The 16,595-nt window shown below is 44.8% G+C and overlaps 1 protein-coding gene across 1 annotated transcript in view; it reads right to left on the reverse strand.

Moving 5' to 3' along the window:
• Positions 1-5,333, reverse strand: part of LOC120055117 (sodium/potassium-transporting ATPase subunit beta-233-like) — a 36,473-nt gene extending 31,140 nt beyond the window's left edge. The window contains exon 1 of the mRNA XM_039003039.1: positions 5,092-5,333. Coding sequence (XP_038858967.1) covers positions 5,092-5,185 — 94 coding nt within the window. The 5' untranslated portion in view covers positions 5,186-5,333. The remainder of the gene's footprint in view (positions 1-5,091) is intronic.
• Between the last annotated feature and the right edge of the window lie 11,262 nt (positions 5,334-16,595).

The following is a 16,595-nucleotide window of genomic DNA, read 5'->3' on the forward strand; positions in this document are numbered from 1 at the left end:
GTCTGTGGAACTTGTTCAGTTTATGTCTCAGTTCTTGAATCTTGTTATGTTCATACAAATATTTACACATGTTAAGTTTGCTGAAAATAAACGCAGTTGACAGTGAGAGGACGTTTCTTGTTTTGCTGAGTTTATATAATATATATATATATATATATATATATATATATATATATATATATATAGCTTTAACTTACTGTGTCCTCCTTTGCCACCCAGCTCAGTAACTAACGAACATGTCGAAAATAAATAACTTTCCAAATGGCTGAAAAACAAACCAAACATCTGCTTATCTAAACAAAGCGTATGCTGTCATTACAAATGCTTATGATCCAATACGAGAAGTAATTCACCATTTATTTCATTTCAAAAACAGTCTAAATCCCTGTAAGAGGCACAAGACTGTTAATCTTCCTGGAACTCGAGCTTTCTCTGAATTCACTGTAAACTTCAGTGCAACCTTCACCATGTATTTAATTCTTACTCTGCTGTTAATGCCAGGATAGAAACAGAGCCTGTTGATAGTACTTAACAACTACTAAAGCACATTTACTACCCTACTAGAACACACTACTAAACAGAGCCTGTTGATAGTACTTAACAACTACTAAAGCACATTTACTACCCTACTAGAACACACTACTAAACAGAGCCTGTTGATAGTACTTAACAACTACTAAAGCACATTTACTACCCTACTAGAACACACTACTAGACCATTTACATATTGTTCACCTAGTCAGCTCGGAGATTCGAACCAGCAGCCTTTCGGTTACTGCCCCAATCATCTTAACTGCTACGCTACGTGCATTTCCACACTTCACTACCCTACTAAAGTACACTTCCCCACACATATACTACTAAAGCATACTTCACTACTTTTCTTTTCTTCTCCACTCCACCTCTACACTTCCCTAATCTAACTCTCCACTTCTCTACTCTAACTCTACACTCCCTCTACACTTCTCCACTCCACCTCTACACTTCTCCACTCCACCTCTACACTTCTCCACTCTACCTCTACACTTCTCCACTCTACCTCTACACTTCTCCACTCTACCTCTACACTTCTCCACTCTACCTCTACACTTCTCCACTCTACCTCTACACTTCTCCACTCTACCTCTACACTTCTCCACTCTACCTCTACACTTCTCCACTCTACCTCTACACTTCTCCACTCTACCTCTACACTTCTCCACTCTCCCTCTACACTTCTCTACTCTCCCTCTACACTTCTCTACTCCACCTCTACACTTCTCCACTCTACACTTCTCCACTCTACCTCTACACTTCTCTACTCTACCTCTACACTTCTCCACTCTCCACTCTCCACTTCTCTACTCTCCCTCTACACTTCTCCACTCTACCTCTACACTTCTCTACTCTACACTTCTCCACTCTCCACTTCTCCACTGTCCACTCTACACTTCTCTACTCTCCCTCTACACTTCTCTACTCCACCTCTACACTTCTCCACTCTACCCCTACACTTCTCCGCTCTACACTTCTCCACTCTACCTCTACACTTCTCTACTCTACTCTACACTTCTCCACTCTCCACTTCTCCACTCTACACTTCTCTACTCTCCCTCTACACTTCTCTACTCTCCCTCTACACTTCTCCACTCTACCCCTACACTTCTCCGCTCTACACTTCTCCACTCTACCTCTACACTTCTCTACTCTACCTCTACACTTCTCTACTCTACACTTCTCCACTCTCCACTTCTCCACTTCTCTACTCTCCCTCTACACTTCTCTACTCTACCTCTACACTTCTATACTCTAAAGCTACACTTCTATACTCTAAAGCTACACTTCTATACTCTAAAGCTACACTTCTCTACTCTAAAGCTACACTTCTCTAACTCTAAATAGGCTTTGTGTTGACCTGAATCTCGTTGACCTCTCGTGATGCAATAATAACGGAGGGCAACAACACTATCAGTCACTCTGGGTCTTTGTCAACGGTTACCAGTCTCTCTCCTCTGTCAGCCTCATTTACAAACATCCCTAAACTCACACCTCCCCTCACCTCCCCTCCCCCGCCACCAACACAGCCGGCAGGCAGAGACAGGTGTGGCTAGACAAGCAGGCAAGTAGAGACAGGTGTGGGCCGTGGGGCTAGGCAGACAGGCAAGCAGAGACAGGTGTGGCCAGAGAAGTTCATTTCTTTCCCTGCTTGTAAAGGTGACCGTAGTAAATCAACCCATGTTTTCAGTAGTTAATAACTGTTTAGCCATGTCGAGGTGTAGATAACTACTGAAACTATTTTTTTTTTTAGGCAACAGATTTACCTAATTTTCACTTTAAACATCCTTTTTGGGGTTTAATAGGATAAATGACACATTCTGTCAACATCTGACGACAGACTGATCTGATCTTGCAATTTTGTATTCTATGACATTTCATATTTAGATATATGATCACTGTTCACAAAGTAGTTTGGAGACTACTTTTTCAAAGTAACTTTAGTTACAAAATATTATTTTACTTACGGGTAGCTTTAGTGTAGCTTACCTTCTTCGTGTGAAGTAATTGATAGCTTGGTAAACTAGATTTTCAGAGTAGCTTCCGCAACACTGATTACAACACTAAACAGTGACTAAACAATCTTCAGGAAACAACATTTCATATTGTGTTGTGTGTGTTGTGTGTGTGTGTGTGAGAGCTGCAACCAAATCACATTTAAGGTGACTGTAGGGACAATTTTGTTTTTAACATCTATTTTTACTTAACTAGGCAAGTCAGTTAAGAACAAATTCCCCAGCCAAACCTGGGCCAATTGTGCACCGCCCTATGGGGACTCCCAATCTCGGGCCAGTTGTGATACAGCCTGGAATCGAACCAGGGTCTGTAGTGATGCCTCTAGCACTGAGATGCAGTGACTTAGACCGCTGCGCCACTCGGGAACCTGAAGTCTATTCATTTATTAGTCTCTCAACTCCATGCTTTTCTTCCACAGCCACGACCAAATCAAATCAAATCACATTTTATTTGTCACATACACATGGTTAGCAGGTGTATGTGTTCACCAGGGTGAACTGCTCACGGCGATTTACTCAATTCAGACCATTATCTCTGTCTGTCTTGTACAAGGTGAGCATTATCAAGTGTTAAACATCTACATTTTCTTTATAAAACCCTACTAGTTGAATTGGCCAATAGGAGACTTGTTGAATACCTTCCTTGTGATAACCCTCTCTCTCTCTCAGCTTGGTCTATGTCCCTCCCCCAGAGCAGCGGGCGGGGAAGACAGACATGGCTTCCTCTTGTGAATGGACAACCCAGACATTTCTCAAGGCAGGCAGCACAGAGATTGATGAGATAATCCGTATTGTACGTTTAAGGCGTATTGTACGTTTAAGGCGTAATGTACGTTTAAGGCGTAATGGTAAAAGGGGGTATTACACTGTCATTGGTTACAAGTGTCACCAAAGTAGAGAACCGTTTCTTTGACGATGATCAATTGTGATTTGATGCAAAAAAATGAGATGGTGCCATTCAGCCAGCCCAGTCATATATACTATATATATATATAGTCTGAGCCAGACTCGCCGAAGGTTTATCCATGCGTCATAACCATGCGTCATAACCACATCGATAATACAGAGGGGGGTAGTTTATGTAGACTATGCAAACACAGCGTACACGCCAGAAAACCTTTGCCTTTCAAAACGTAGACCATTTAATCGAGCTTCTGAATTCAATAAAACCATTCCGAGATGAGCAACAGTTGCGAGAGATAAAGCAAAACTTTTCAGTAACAAGCACCATCTGCGGTGGCAGGATTCAGGAAACGGACAACCGTTGTCCCCGTCGCCCACTAGAGCTCGTAGTCTAAATCTGTATTGTTCTCCGATTGTGAAATCATACCGTAATAATCGCCCTTCTGGCAGCCTAGAAAAGCAAACGGTAGCCTATGTGAACTCGAGGAATTGAATTAGCAACAGATTGTTAGCAGTAGCTGCCTGCTAAAAGAAACTTTTCCACGGGGCCCTTAGAGAGCATGTGAGTCGTCGGCTTCCTCCTCCTATGTCGAAAAAGCGACGAGATAAAACGAAATGTTGACAACAAAAAAACGACCTACCGAAACAAGTCTCCCGCTCGAATATCGAGCGAAACGGTAACAATGTAAAGTCGATGGCACCGCGTTACACTGTTACAAGCTCACCGGCAGAGCAGGAAAGTCGCTTATTGCTAAATCAATGCCCATTGTTTCCCACATTTACATTAGATGATCTCTCCTGTCCAGAACAATGACAGCGGGTTCAGGCTAAAAGGACTGATCACCTTGACTAACCTTGAACTATGATGCCTATGAAACATTAAGTATTAGGATAAAAGACCTAATTACCGAGGTTATGGATGTTCCCCTGTCATTTGGAACATTATTTTGTTCACAGAGAAAGAAACTAGTTCATATTCATCAACTTTATCCTTTGTATCTAGGCTAACTATGTGACACCAGAAACAAGCATGCCATTTTGGCAAGTCGACCCCCATGTTAGTTGCAATCCAACACTCCGGAATCCCACCATAGAATGTCAATTAGCTAGCTATGTCCTTCAAAATGACCTCCTTGGCAAATGACACCGAGAGAGAGCCTCTTGCTTTCACTAACGTATACATGATCGATCCGGTTTAGTCTAATAACGAATAGAGACATAATTAACGTTCACTGGACCGAAAAGTATATATGAAATATATGAAAACGACATTTTAGACGGTCCGGATATTTTCGTTACGTTTATTGTAATCTTATTCCATCAATGGGTTTGTAAGGTTATTTTACAGATTAGTTTATAGCCTATTTCACAGTTAATTCATTGAATGTGTTTTTTCGTGTACTTTTCCATTGAAAGTGAAAGTCACGATGCTAAAAGTCAAATCTAACTGGCTCTTTATTTTGTCAATCAAGAAATGGGGGAAAGAGTCTGGAACCCTCCGTGCCGTTACAATATTCAGAGGAATAAACGGACACCTTCTGGAAACAACAGAGCTCGGACACGTATCATTCTTTAACCTCGAGTTAATATCCCTCTGTCTCCCCCCAAAAAGTAGCTTATTACGGATGTATGTACTTACACCAACTGCCACCCGTGCGTCCTAGAAATTCCTTCCTTTCTGAATTCCACAGAAAGCTCTTCCATCCACCGTCTCCATCTTTATTTGCCGACATATTTTTTTGCTTTTTAATTTCACTTTTCAATTAAGGTGCTCTAATGGGCTTAAGGTACCAGATTCCCAAACTATCCCCTGTACAGAATAGTAAAGGACAGCGTCGTACCCGGCTCTCCCTATTGTACCGCACACAATTTATCTCTTACGGTAACCGACTCCGCCCGCAAACTCTTGTAATAAGTTACCTACAAAGAGAAGGCGGGGAGGGCTAACTCTCTGGCAAATCACAAACAGTCATCGTTTTGCGTAAGAATCGTATGCAGGGGGGCGACTGCTATGTCCACTGCCCCATGAAAAGAGGGTAGGCGGGCGGTTCAAAACGACATCGTGACAACACAAATTGTAGAATTCTAAAACTACAATAGAATTCGAATTCTATTGTGATGTCATAAGCACCGCGACATTCTATGATCATTCTTGGAGTTCTATTTTGACATCACGTGTTAAAAGTGCTTTTTTTTCAGGAGTTAACTTTTTTGCCATTTATTTGACCAGGCTGGCACATTGGGGTCTATAAAGACCTGATTTACAAGGGAGAGCTCTGACTTACATGGCTTTAGAAATCCTGGGAAATGGGCTGACATAGTGCTTTCAGAAAGTATCCATACCCCTTGACTTATTCAACATTCTGTTGTGTTACAGCCTGAATTCAAAATGGATTAAATATATTTTTTAAACATCACCCAACTATACACAATAGCCCATAATGACAAAGTGAAAACATGTTTTTGGAATTGTTTGCAAATGTATTGAAAATTAAATACAGAAATATCTAATTTACATAAGTATTCACACCCCTCAGTAAATACATGTTAGAATTACCTTTGGCAGCGATTACAGCTGTGAGTCTTTCTGTGTACTTCTCTAAGAGCTTTGCTCAACTGGATTGTACAATATTTGCACATTATTCTTTAAAACATTCTTCAAGCTCTGTTAAGTTGGTTTTTGTACATAGCTAGACAGCCATTTTCAAGTCTTGCCATATATTTTCAAACCAATTTAAATCAAAACTGTAACTACTCCACTCAGGAACAGTCAATGTCATCTTGGTAACCAACTCCAGTGTATATCTGGCCTTGTGTTTTGGATTGTTGTCCTGCTGAAAGGTGAATTCGTCTCCCAGTGTGTGTACGTGGTGATCTTAGGCTTGTGTGCGGCTGCTCGGCCATGGAAACCCATTTCATTAAGCTCCCGACGAACTCTTCTTGTGCTCACGTTGTTTCCAGAGGCAGTTTGGAACTCGGTAGTGAGTGTTTGCAACCGATGGACAGATGATTTTTACACACTACGTGCTTCAGCACTCGACGGTCCAGTTCTGTGAGCATGTGTGGTCTACCACTTCGCGGCTGAGCCGTTGTTGCTCCTAGACGTTTCCATTTCATTTTAACAGCACTTACAGTTGACCGGGGGGAAGCTCTAGCAGGGAAGAGTTTTGACTAACTGACTTGTTGTCATCCTATGACGGTGCCACGTTGAAAGTCACTGAGCTCTTCAGTACGGCCATTCAATCAATCATATGTATTTATAAAGCCCGTTTTACATCAGCAGATTTTTTGGGGGGACTATCTGTTTTTCCATGTATGAATCTGTTAATCAATGTGTTTCTATGGGCTAATAGCAGTAAGGCCAAATTCAATGTTTCATCAAATCATTTAAAATACATATTTTTGATACCTACAGCGGTTCTACAATTCTAAATCAAATAGCTAAATGATCCTTGGTATGACCATCTTAAAACAATTCCATATGACCATCTTAAAACAATTCCACGTGTTAGCTTAGTAGAATCCAGCCCCGGGCACTCAGACTCTAGGGAGATATTAGTAAGAAGGCGTGGAGCAATGTTTTAGATGTAATGGGTAAAGGGGTTTTCACTTGTGGCCTATGCTAAACACTATATATAACCAATCAATTGTCCTTCAGCCTGTACAATATGGCTTAAAATATCACCCCATTCGAACAGGGCATTACAACTACCATGGCTATTATGAAATATCCTTTCTGATGACTGATCACTGGCATGAAAATAATTGGTTATCCAGTACATTAGAACCACATCCTATAGTAGCTTATCCAGTACATTAGAACCACATCCTATAGTAGGTTATCCAGTACATTAGAACCACATCCTATAGTAGGTTATCCAGTACATTAGAACCACATCCTATAGTAGGTTATCCAATACATTAGAACCACATCCTATAGTAGGTTATCCAGTACATTAGAACCATATCCTATAGTAGGTTATCCAGTACATTAGAACCACATCCTATAGTAGGTTATCCAGTACATTAGAACCACGTCCTATAGTAGGTTATCCAGTACATTAGAACCACATCCTATAGTAGGTTATCCAGTACATTAGAACCACATCCTATAGTAGGTTATCCAGTACATTAGAACCACATCCTATAGTAGGTTATCCAGTACATTAGAACCACATCCTATAGTAGGTTATCCAGTACATTAGAACCACATCCTATAGTAGCTTATCCAGTACATTAGAACCACATCCTATAGTAGCTTATCCAGTACATTAGAACCACATCCTATAGTAGGTTATCCAGTACATTATAACCACATCCTATAGTAGGTTATCCAGTACATTAGAACCACATCCTATAGTAGGTTATCCAGTACATTAGAACCACGTCCTATAGTAGGTTATCCAGTACATTAGAACCACATCCTATAATAGGTTATCCAGTACATTAGAACCACATCCTATAGTAGGTTATCCAGTACATTAGAACCACATCCTATAGTAGGTTATCCAGTACATTAGAACCACATCCTATAATAGGTTATCCAGTACATTAGAACCACATCCTATAGTAGGTTATCCAGTACATTAGAACCACATCCTATAGTAGGTTATCCAGTACATTAGAACCACATCCTATAGTAGGTTATCCAGTACATTAGAACCACATCCTATAGTAGGTTATCCAGTACATTAGAACCACATCCTATAGTAGGTTATCCAGTACATTAGAACCATATCCTATAGTAGGTTATCCAGTACATTAGAACCACATCCTATAATAGGTTATCCAATACATTAGAACCACATCCTATAGTAGGTTATCCAGTACATTAGAACCATATCCTATAGTAGGTTATCCAGTACATTAGAACCACATCCTATAGTAGGTTATCCAGTACATTAGAACCGCATCCTATAGTAGGTTATCCAGTACATTAGAACCACATCCTATAGTAGGTTATCCAGTACATTAGAACCACATCCTATAGTAGGTTATCCAGTACATTAGAACCACATCCTATAGTAGGTTATCCAGTACATTAGAACCACATCCCATAATAGGTTATCCAGTACATTAGAACCACATCCTATAGTAGGTTATCCAGTACATTAGAACCACATCCTATAGTAGCTTATCCAGTACATTAGAACCACATCCTATAGTAGGTTATCCAGTACATTACAACCACATCCTATAGTAGGTTATCCAGTACATTAGAACCACGTCCTATAGTAGCTTATCCAGTACATTAGAACCACATCCTATAGTAGGTTATCCAGGACATTAGAACCACATCCTATAGTAGGTTATCCAGTACATTAGAACCACATCCTATAGTAGGTTATCCAGTACATTAGAACCACATCCTATAGTAGGTTATCCAGTACATTAGAACCACATCCTATAGTAGGTTATCCAGTACATTAGAACCACATCCTATAGTAGGTTATCCAGTACATTACAACCACATCCTATAGTAGGTTATCCAGTACATTAGAACCACATCCTATAGTAGGTTATCCAGTACATTAGAACCACATCCTATAGTTGGTTATCCAGTACATTAGAACCACATCCTATAGTAGGTTATCCAGTACATTAGAACCACATCCTATAGTAGGTTATCCAGTACATTAGAACCACATCCTATAGTAGCTTATCCAGTACATTAGAACCACGTCCTATAGTAGGTTATCCAGTACATTAGAACCACATCCTATAGTAGGTTATCCAGTACATTAGAACCACATCCTATAGTAGGTTATCCAGTACATTAGAACCACATCCTATAGTAGGTTATCCAGTACATTAGAACCACATCCTATAGTAGGTTATCCAGTACATTAGAACCACATCCTATAGTAGCTTATCCAGTACATTAGAACCACATCCTATAGTAGCTTATCCAGTACATTAGAACCACATCCTATAGTAGGTTATCCAGTACATTATAACCACATCCTATAGTAGGTTATCCAGTACATTAGAACCACATCCTATAGTAGGTTATCCAGTACATTAGAACCACGTCCTATAGTAGGTTATCCAGTACATTAGAACCACATCCTATAATAGGTTATCCAGTACATTAGAACCACATCCTATAGTAGGTTATCCAGTACATTAGAACCACATCCTATAGTAGGTTATCCAGTACATTAGAACCACATCCTATAATAGGTTATCCAGTACATTAGAACCACATCCTATAGTAGGTTATCCAGTACATTAGAACCACATCCTATAGTAGGTTATCCAGTACATTAGAACCACATCCTATAGTAGGTTATCCAGTACATTAGAACCACATCCTATAGTAGGTTATCCAGTACATTAGAACCACATCCTATAGTAGGTTATCCAGTACATTAGAACCATATCCTATAGTAGGTTATCCAGTACATTAGAACCACATCCTATAATAGGTTATCCAATACATTAGAACCACATCCTATAGTAGGTTATCCAGTACATTAGAACCATATCCTATAGTAGGTTATCCAGTACATTAGAACCACATCCTATAGTAGGTTATCCAGTACATTAGAACCGCATCCTATAGTAGGTTATCCAGTACATTAGAACCACATCCTATAGTAGGTTATCCAGTACATTAGAACCACATCCTATAGTAGGTTATCCAGTACATTAGAACCACATCCTATAGTAGGTTATCCAGTACATTAGAACCACATCCTATAATAGGTTATCCAGTACATTAGAACCACATCCTATAGTAGGTTATCCAGTACATTAGAACCACATCCTATAGTAGCTTATCCAGTACATTAGAACCACATCCTATAGTAGGTTATCCAGTACATTACAACCACATCCTATAGTAGGTTATCCAGTACATTAGAACCACGTCCTATAGTAGCTTATCCAGTACATTAGAACCACATCCTATAGTAGGTTATCCAGGACATTAGAACCACATCCTATAGTAGGTTATCCAGTACATTAGAACCACATCCTATAGTAGGTTATCCAGTACATTAGAACCACATCCTATAGTAGGTTATCCAGTACATTAGAACCACATCCTATAGTAGGTTATCCAGTACATTAGAACCACATCCTATAGTAGGTTATCCAGTACATTACAACCACATCCTATAGTAGGTTATCCAGTACATTAGAACCACATCCTATAGTAGGTTATCCAGTACATTAGAACCACATCCTATAGTTGGTTATCCAGTACATTAGAACCACATCCTATAGTAGGTTATCCAGTACATTAGAACCACATCCTATAGTAGGTTATCCAGTACATTAGAACCACATCCTATAGTAGCTTATCCAGTACATTAGAACCACGTCCTATAGTAGGTTATCCAGTACATTAGAACCACATCCTATAGTAGGTTATCCAGTACATTAGAACCACATCCTATAGTAGGTTATCCAGGACATTAGAACCACATCCTATAGTAGGTTATCCAGTACATTAGAACCACATCCTATAGTTGGTTATCCAGTACATTAGAACCACATCCTATAGTAGGTTATCCAGTACATTAGAACCACATCCTATAGTAGGTTATCCAGTACATTAGAACCACATCCTATAGTAGGTTATCCAATACATTAGAACCACATCCTATAGTAGGTTATCCAGTACATTAGAACCACATCCTATAGTAGGTTATCCAGTACATTAGAACCACATCCTACAGGCCTGTAGCTGTAGGCCTGTAGCTTATACACAGCTGTCTATTCACCACCACAGACCGATGCTGGCACTAAGACCGCAGTCAACGAGCTGTATAAGGCCGTAAGCAAACAAAAGACTGCTCACCCAGATGTGACTCTCCCAGTGGCCAGGGATTTTAATGCAGGGAAACTGAAATCCGTCTTACCTCATTTCTACCAGCATGTCACCTTTGCAATTAGAGGCGAAAAACTCTAGATCACCTCAACTCTACCCACAGAGACACATATAAAACTCTAGATCACCTCAACTCTACCCACAGAGACACATATAAAACTCTAGATCACCTCTACTCTACCCACAGAGACACATATAAAACTCTAGATCACCTCAACTCTACCCACAGAGACACATATAAAACTCTAGATCACCTCAACTCTACCCACAGAGACACATATAAAACTCTAGATCACCTCTACTCTACCCACAGAGACACATATACAACTCTAGATCACCTCAAAGTAAGCCTGAAGGAATGAGCCCATTCCAGAACCTGAGACCGGGCCGAATCAGGAGGGACGCACATCCAGTTAGCCCCCCCCCCCCCCCCCCCCCCCCAGGGTCCAGCTGGGAACGTTGTTGTAACGTCCTGACCAGAGTTATTATGTGTTTTGCTTGTTTAGTGTTGGTCAGGACGTGAGCTGGGTGGGAATTCTATGTTGTGTGTCTAGTTTGTCTGTTTCTATGTCCAGCCTAATATGGTTCTCAATCAGAGGCAGATGGTAATCGTTGTCCCTGATTGAGAATCATATATAGGAGGCTTGTTTTGTGTTGGGATTTTGTGGGTGTTTGTTTCCTGTCTCTGTGGTTGTCTGCACCAGATAGGTCTGCCTCGGTTTTTGCACATTTTGTTATTTTGTATGTTGTTTGTAGTGTTTCACTTGTTCTTTTATTAAACATGTTGAACACTAGCCGCGCTGCACTTTGGTCCTCTCCTTCACCTATGGAAGAAAGCCGTTATAGAAACACCCACCTAACCCGGACCAAGCAGCGTGGCAACGGGCAGCAGCAACAGCAGCAGCGGTACCAGGAGGAATGGTCATGGGAGGAAATCATGAACGGAAAAGGACCCTGGGCAAAGGTTGGAGAGAATCGCCGCTCTCGGGAGGAGAAGGAGGCAGCCACAGCCCAGGAGCGGTGGATTGAGGAGGCAGCACGTAAGAGAGGCTGGAAGCCCGAGAGGCTCACCCAAAAATTTCTGGGGGGGGGGGGGGGGGGGGGGGGGGGCTAAAGGGGAGTGTGGCGAAGCCGGGTTGGATACCTGAGCCAACTCCCCGGGCTTACCGTGGAGTGAGAGGGCGTCGTACTGGTCAGACACCGTGTTATGCGGTAAAGCGCACGGTGTCCCCAGTACGCGTGCTTAGCCCAGTGCGGGCTATTCCACCTTGCCGCACTGGTAGGGCTAGGTTGGGCATCGAGCCGGGTGCCATGAAGCACATGGCACCAGCCTTACAGGTGGTGTCCCCGGTTCGCCTGCATAGCCCAGTGCGGGCTATTCCACCTCGCCGCACTGGCAGGGCTACGGGGACCATTCAACCTGGTAAGGTTGGAGAGGCTCGGTGCTCAAGAGCGCGTGTCCTCCTTCGCGGTCCGGTATATCCGGCGCCACCTTCCCGCCCCAGCCCAGTACCACCAGTGCCTACACCACGCACCAGGCTTCCAGTGCATCTCCGGAGCCCTGTTCCTCCTCCCCGCACTCGCCCTGAGGTGCGTGCCCTCAGCCCGGTACCTCCAGTTCCGGCACCACGCATCAGGCCTATAGTGCGTCTCAGCCGGCCAGAGTCTGCTGTCTGCCCAGCGGTGCCTGAACTGCCCGTCTGCCCAGCGGCGCCTGAACTGCCCGTCTGCCCAACGCCGTCTGAACTGTCCGTCTGCCCAACGCCGTCTGAACTGTCCGTCTGCCCAACGCCGTCAGAGCTGGCCGTCTGCCAAGCGCCATCGGAGCCATCCGTCTCCCCAGCGCCATCTGAGCCATCCGTCTCCCCAGCGCCATCTGAGCCATCCGTCTCCCCAGCGCCATCTGAGCCATCCGTCTCCCCAGCACCATCTGAGCCATCCGTCTCCCCAGCGCCGTCTGAGCCATCCGTCTGTCCCGAGCCGTTAGAGCCGCCTGTCTGTCCCGAGCCGTCAGAGCCGTTCGTCAGTCAGGAGCCGCTAGAGCCATTCGTCAGTCAGGATCTGCCAGGGCCGCCAACCAGACAGGATCTGCCAGAGCCGCCAACCAGACAGGATCTGCCAGAGCCGCCAACCAGACAGGATCTGCCAGAGCCGCCAACCAGACAGGATCTGCCAGAGCCGTCAGCCAGTCATGAGCTGCCCTACAGTCATGAGCTGCCCTACAGTCATGAGCTGCCCTACGGTCATGAGCTGCCCTACGGTCATGAGCTGCCCTACGGTCATGAGCTGCCCTACGGTCATGAGCTGCCCTACAGTCATGAGCTGTCCTACAGTCATGAGCTGTCCTACAGTCATGAGCTGCCTTACAGTCATGAGCTGCCCTACAGTCATGAGCTGCCCTACAGTCATGAGCTGCCCTACAGTCATGAGCTGCCCTACAGTCATGAGCTGCCACTCAGTCCGGAGCTGCCACTCAGTCCGGAGCTGCCACTCAGTCCGGAGCTGCCACTCAGTCCGGAGCTGCCACTCAGTCCGGAGCTGCCACTAGTCCGGAGTTGCCTCTCTGTCCTGAGCTACCTCTCTGTCCTGAGCTACCTCTCTGTCCTGAGCTACCTCTCTGTCCTGAGCTACCTCTCTGTCCTGAGCTACCTCCAAAATCATGTGGGGGCCTTGGGGAGGATTCGTAGGCTAAGGTCGTGGGCGAGGGTCGCCACTCAAAGGACGCTAAGGAGGGGGACAAAGACAGTGGTGGAGTGGTGTCCTCGTCCACCGCCGGAGCCGCCACCGCGGACAGATGCCCACCCAGACCCTCCTCTTGAGTTGTAGGGGTGCGTTCGGAGTCCGCACCTCAGGAGGGGGGTACTGTAACGTCCTGACCAGAGTTATTATGTGTTTTGCTTGTTTAGTGTTGGTCAGGACGTGAGCTGGGTGGGAATTCTATGTTGTGTCTAGTTTGTCTGTTTCTATGTCCAGCCTAATATGGTTCTCAATCAGAGGCAGATGGTAATCGTTGTCCCTGATTGAGAATCATATATAGGAGGCTTGTTTTGTGTTGGGATTTTGTGGGTGTTTGTTTCCTGTCTCTGTGGTTGTCTGCACCAGATAGGTCTGCCTCGGTTTTTGCACATTTTGTTATTTTGTATGTTGTTTGTAGTGTTTCACTTGTTCTTTTATTAAACATGTTGAACACTAGCCGCGCTGCACTTTGGTCCTCTCCTTCACCTATGGAAGAAAGCCGTTATAGAAACACCCACCTAACCCGGACCAAGCAGCGTGGCAACGGGCAGCAGCAACAGCAGCACCACATCCTATAGTAGGTTATCCAGTACATTAGAACCACATCCTACAGGCCTGTAGCTGTAGGCCTGTAGCTTATACACAGCTGTCTATTCACCACCACAGACCGATGCTGGCACTAAGACCGCAGTCAACGAGCTGTATAAGGCCGTAAGCAAACAAAAGACTGCTCACCCAGATGTGACTCTCCCAGTGGCCAGGGATTTTAATGCAGGGAAACTGAAATCCGTCTTACCTCATTTCTACCAGCATGTCACCTTTGCAATTAGAGGCGAAAAACTCTAGATCACCTCAACTCTACCCACAGAGACACATATAAAACTCTAGATCACCTCAACTCTACCCACAGAGACACATATAAAACTCTAGATCACCTCTACTCTACCCACAGAGACGTCCGGAACCATAGTAGGCCACCAGAAGCGTTGTCGGAGGAAGGCTAGAGTTCGACGGGCGACAGGATGACAGGTAAGCCTGGAGAAATGAGCCCATTCCAGGACCTGAGACCGGGCCGAATCAGGAGGGACGAACATCCAGTTAGCCGGCCCGTACCCCCAGGGTCCAGCTGGGAACGTTGTGTCTTGCAGACCAGGGCCTTAATACCCCAGACAACCAAAGACGCAAGACACGAGGTAGGGAGGATGGTCTCAGATTCAGAGGGTGTGGCAGTGGAACTGTACAGGCGAGAGAGGGTGTCCGGCTTCACATTTTTGGACCCTGGGTGGTAGGAGATGGTAAAATTGAACCTGGTAAATAACAGGGCCCAACGGGCTTGCCCTGGGTTGAGGCGCTTGGCAGTGTGGAGGTATTCTAAAGTCTTATGGTCCGTCCAAACCAGAAATGGATGTTCCCCCCCTTCCAGTCAGTGCTTCCACTCCTCCAGCGCCATCTTAACCGCCAGAAGTTCCCGGTTCCCAGCGTCATAGTTCTTTTCCGCGGAGTTGAGACGATGGGACAGGAAGGCACAGCGATGAAGCTTTTGGTCCTGGACAGACCGCTGGGACAGGACGGCCCCCGACTTCCATGACGGAAGCGTCGACCTCAACCACAAACGGATGGCAACCAGTTGGATGAGGATGGGGGCTGTAATGAGCAAATGCTCTGTCAACAGCTGGGGACCATATCAACGGTACCTTGGGTGAGTGCAGAGAGGTGAGCCGCCAGGGTGCTGTATCCCCGAATGAAATGGCGGTAGGAATTAGCAAACCCCAGGAACCGTTGTATCTGCACCCTGGATGTGGGTTGGGGCCAATCCACCACCACCCTCACCTTTTCAGGATCCATCTGGACATTCCCTTCAGCGATGACGTATCCCAGAAAGGGAGCGGTGAAAATTGCACATCTCTGCTTTCACAAACATCTGATTCTCCAGGAGGCACTGAAGGACTTGTCGGACATGGAGAACATGTTCTTGGGCAGAACGAGAGAAAACCAGGATGTCGTCGAGGTAGAAAAACACAAAACGATTCAACATGTCCCGGAGCACATCGTTTACCAGCGCCTGGAAAACAGCGGGAGCGTTGGTGATGTGTTGAAGGCTGTCTTCCACTCTTCCCCCTCAAGTGTCCGAACAAGGTGGTAGGCATTCCGAAGGTCCAGCTTGGTAAAGATGATAGCCCCCTGGAGAGGTTTGAAAGCAGAGGGGAGGAGTGGCAGTGGATAGCGATTCTTACCCGTGAAGTCCTTGAGGACCCGGTAGTCGATACATGGACGCAAGGTCGTGTCCTTCTTCTCCACAAAGAAGAACCCCGCGCCCCACAGGGGAGGCAGAAGAGTGAACCCGCACACCACAGGGGAGGCAGAAGAGTGAACCCGCGCACCACAGGGGAGGCAGAAGAGCGAATGCTTCCGGTAGCCAGAGAGTCCTCGATGTACTCCTCTATGGCCTTGGTCTCAGGGCCAGACAGGGAATATATCCGGCCTTGAGGTGGTGTGGTCCCCGGGAGGAGGTCAATAGCGCAATCGTTGGGACGATGCGGAGGAAGAGATGTAGCACGAGCCTTGCTGAA

Source organism: Salvelinus namaycush, chromosome 10 (genome assembly GCF_016432855.1).
Source record: "Salvelinus namaycush isolate Seneca chromosome 10, SaNama_1.0, whole genome shotgun sequence".
Lineage (NCBI taxonomy): Eukaryota > Metazoa > Chordata > Actinopteri > Salmoniformes > Salmonidae > Salvelinus > Salvelinus namaycush.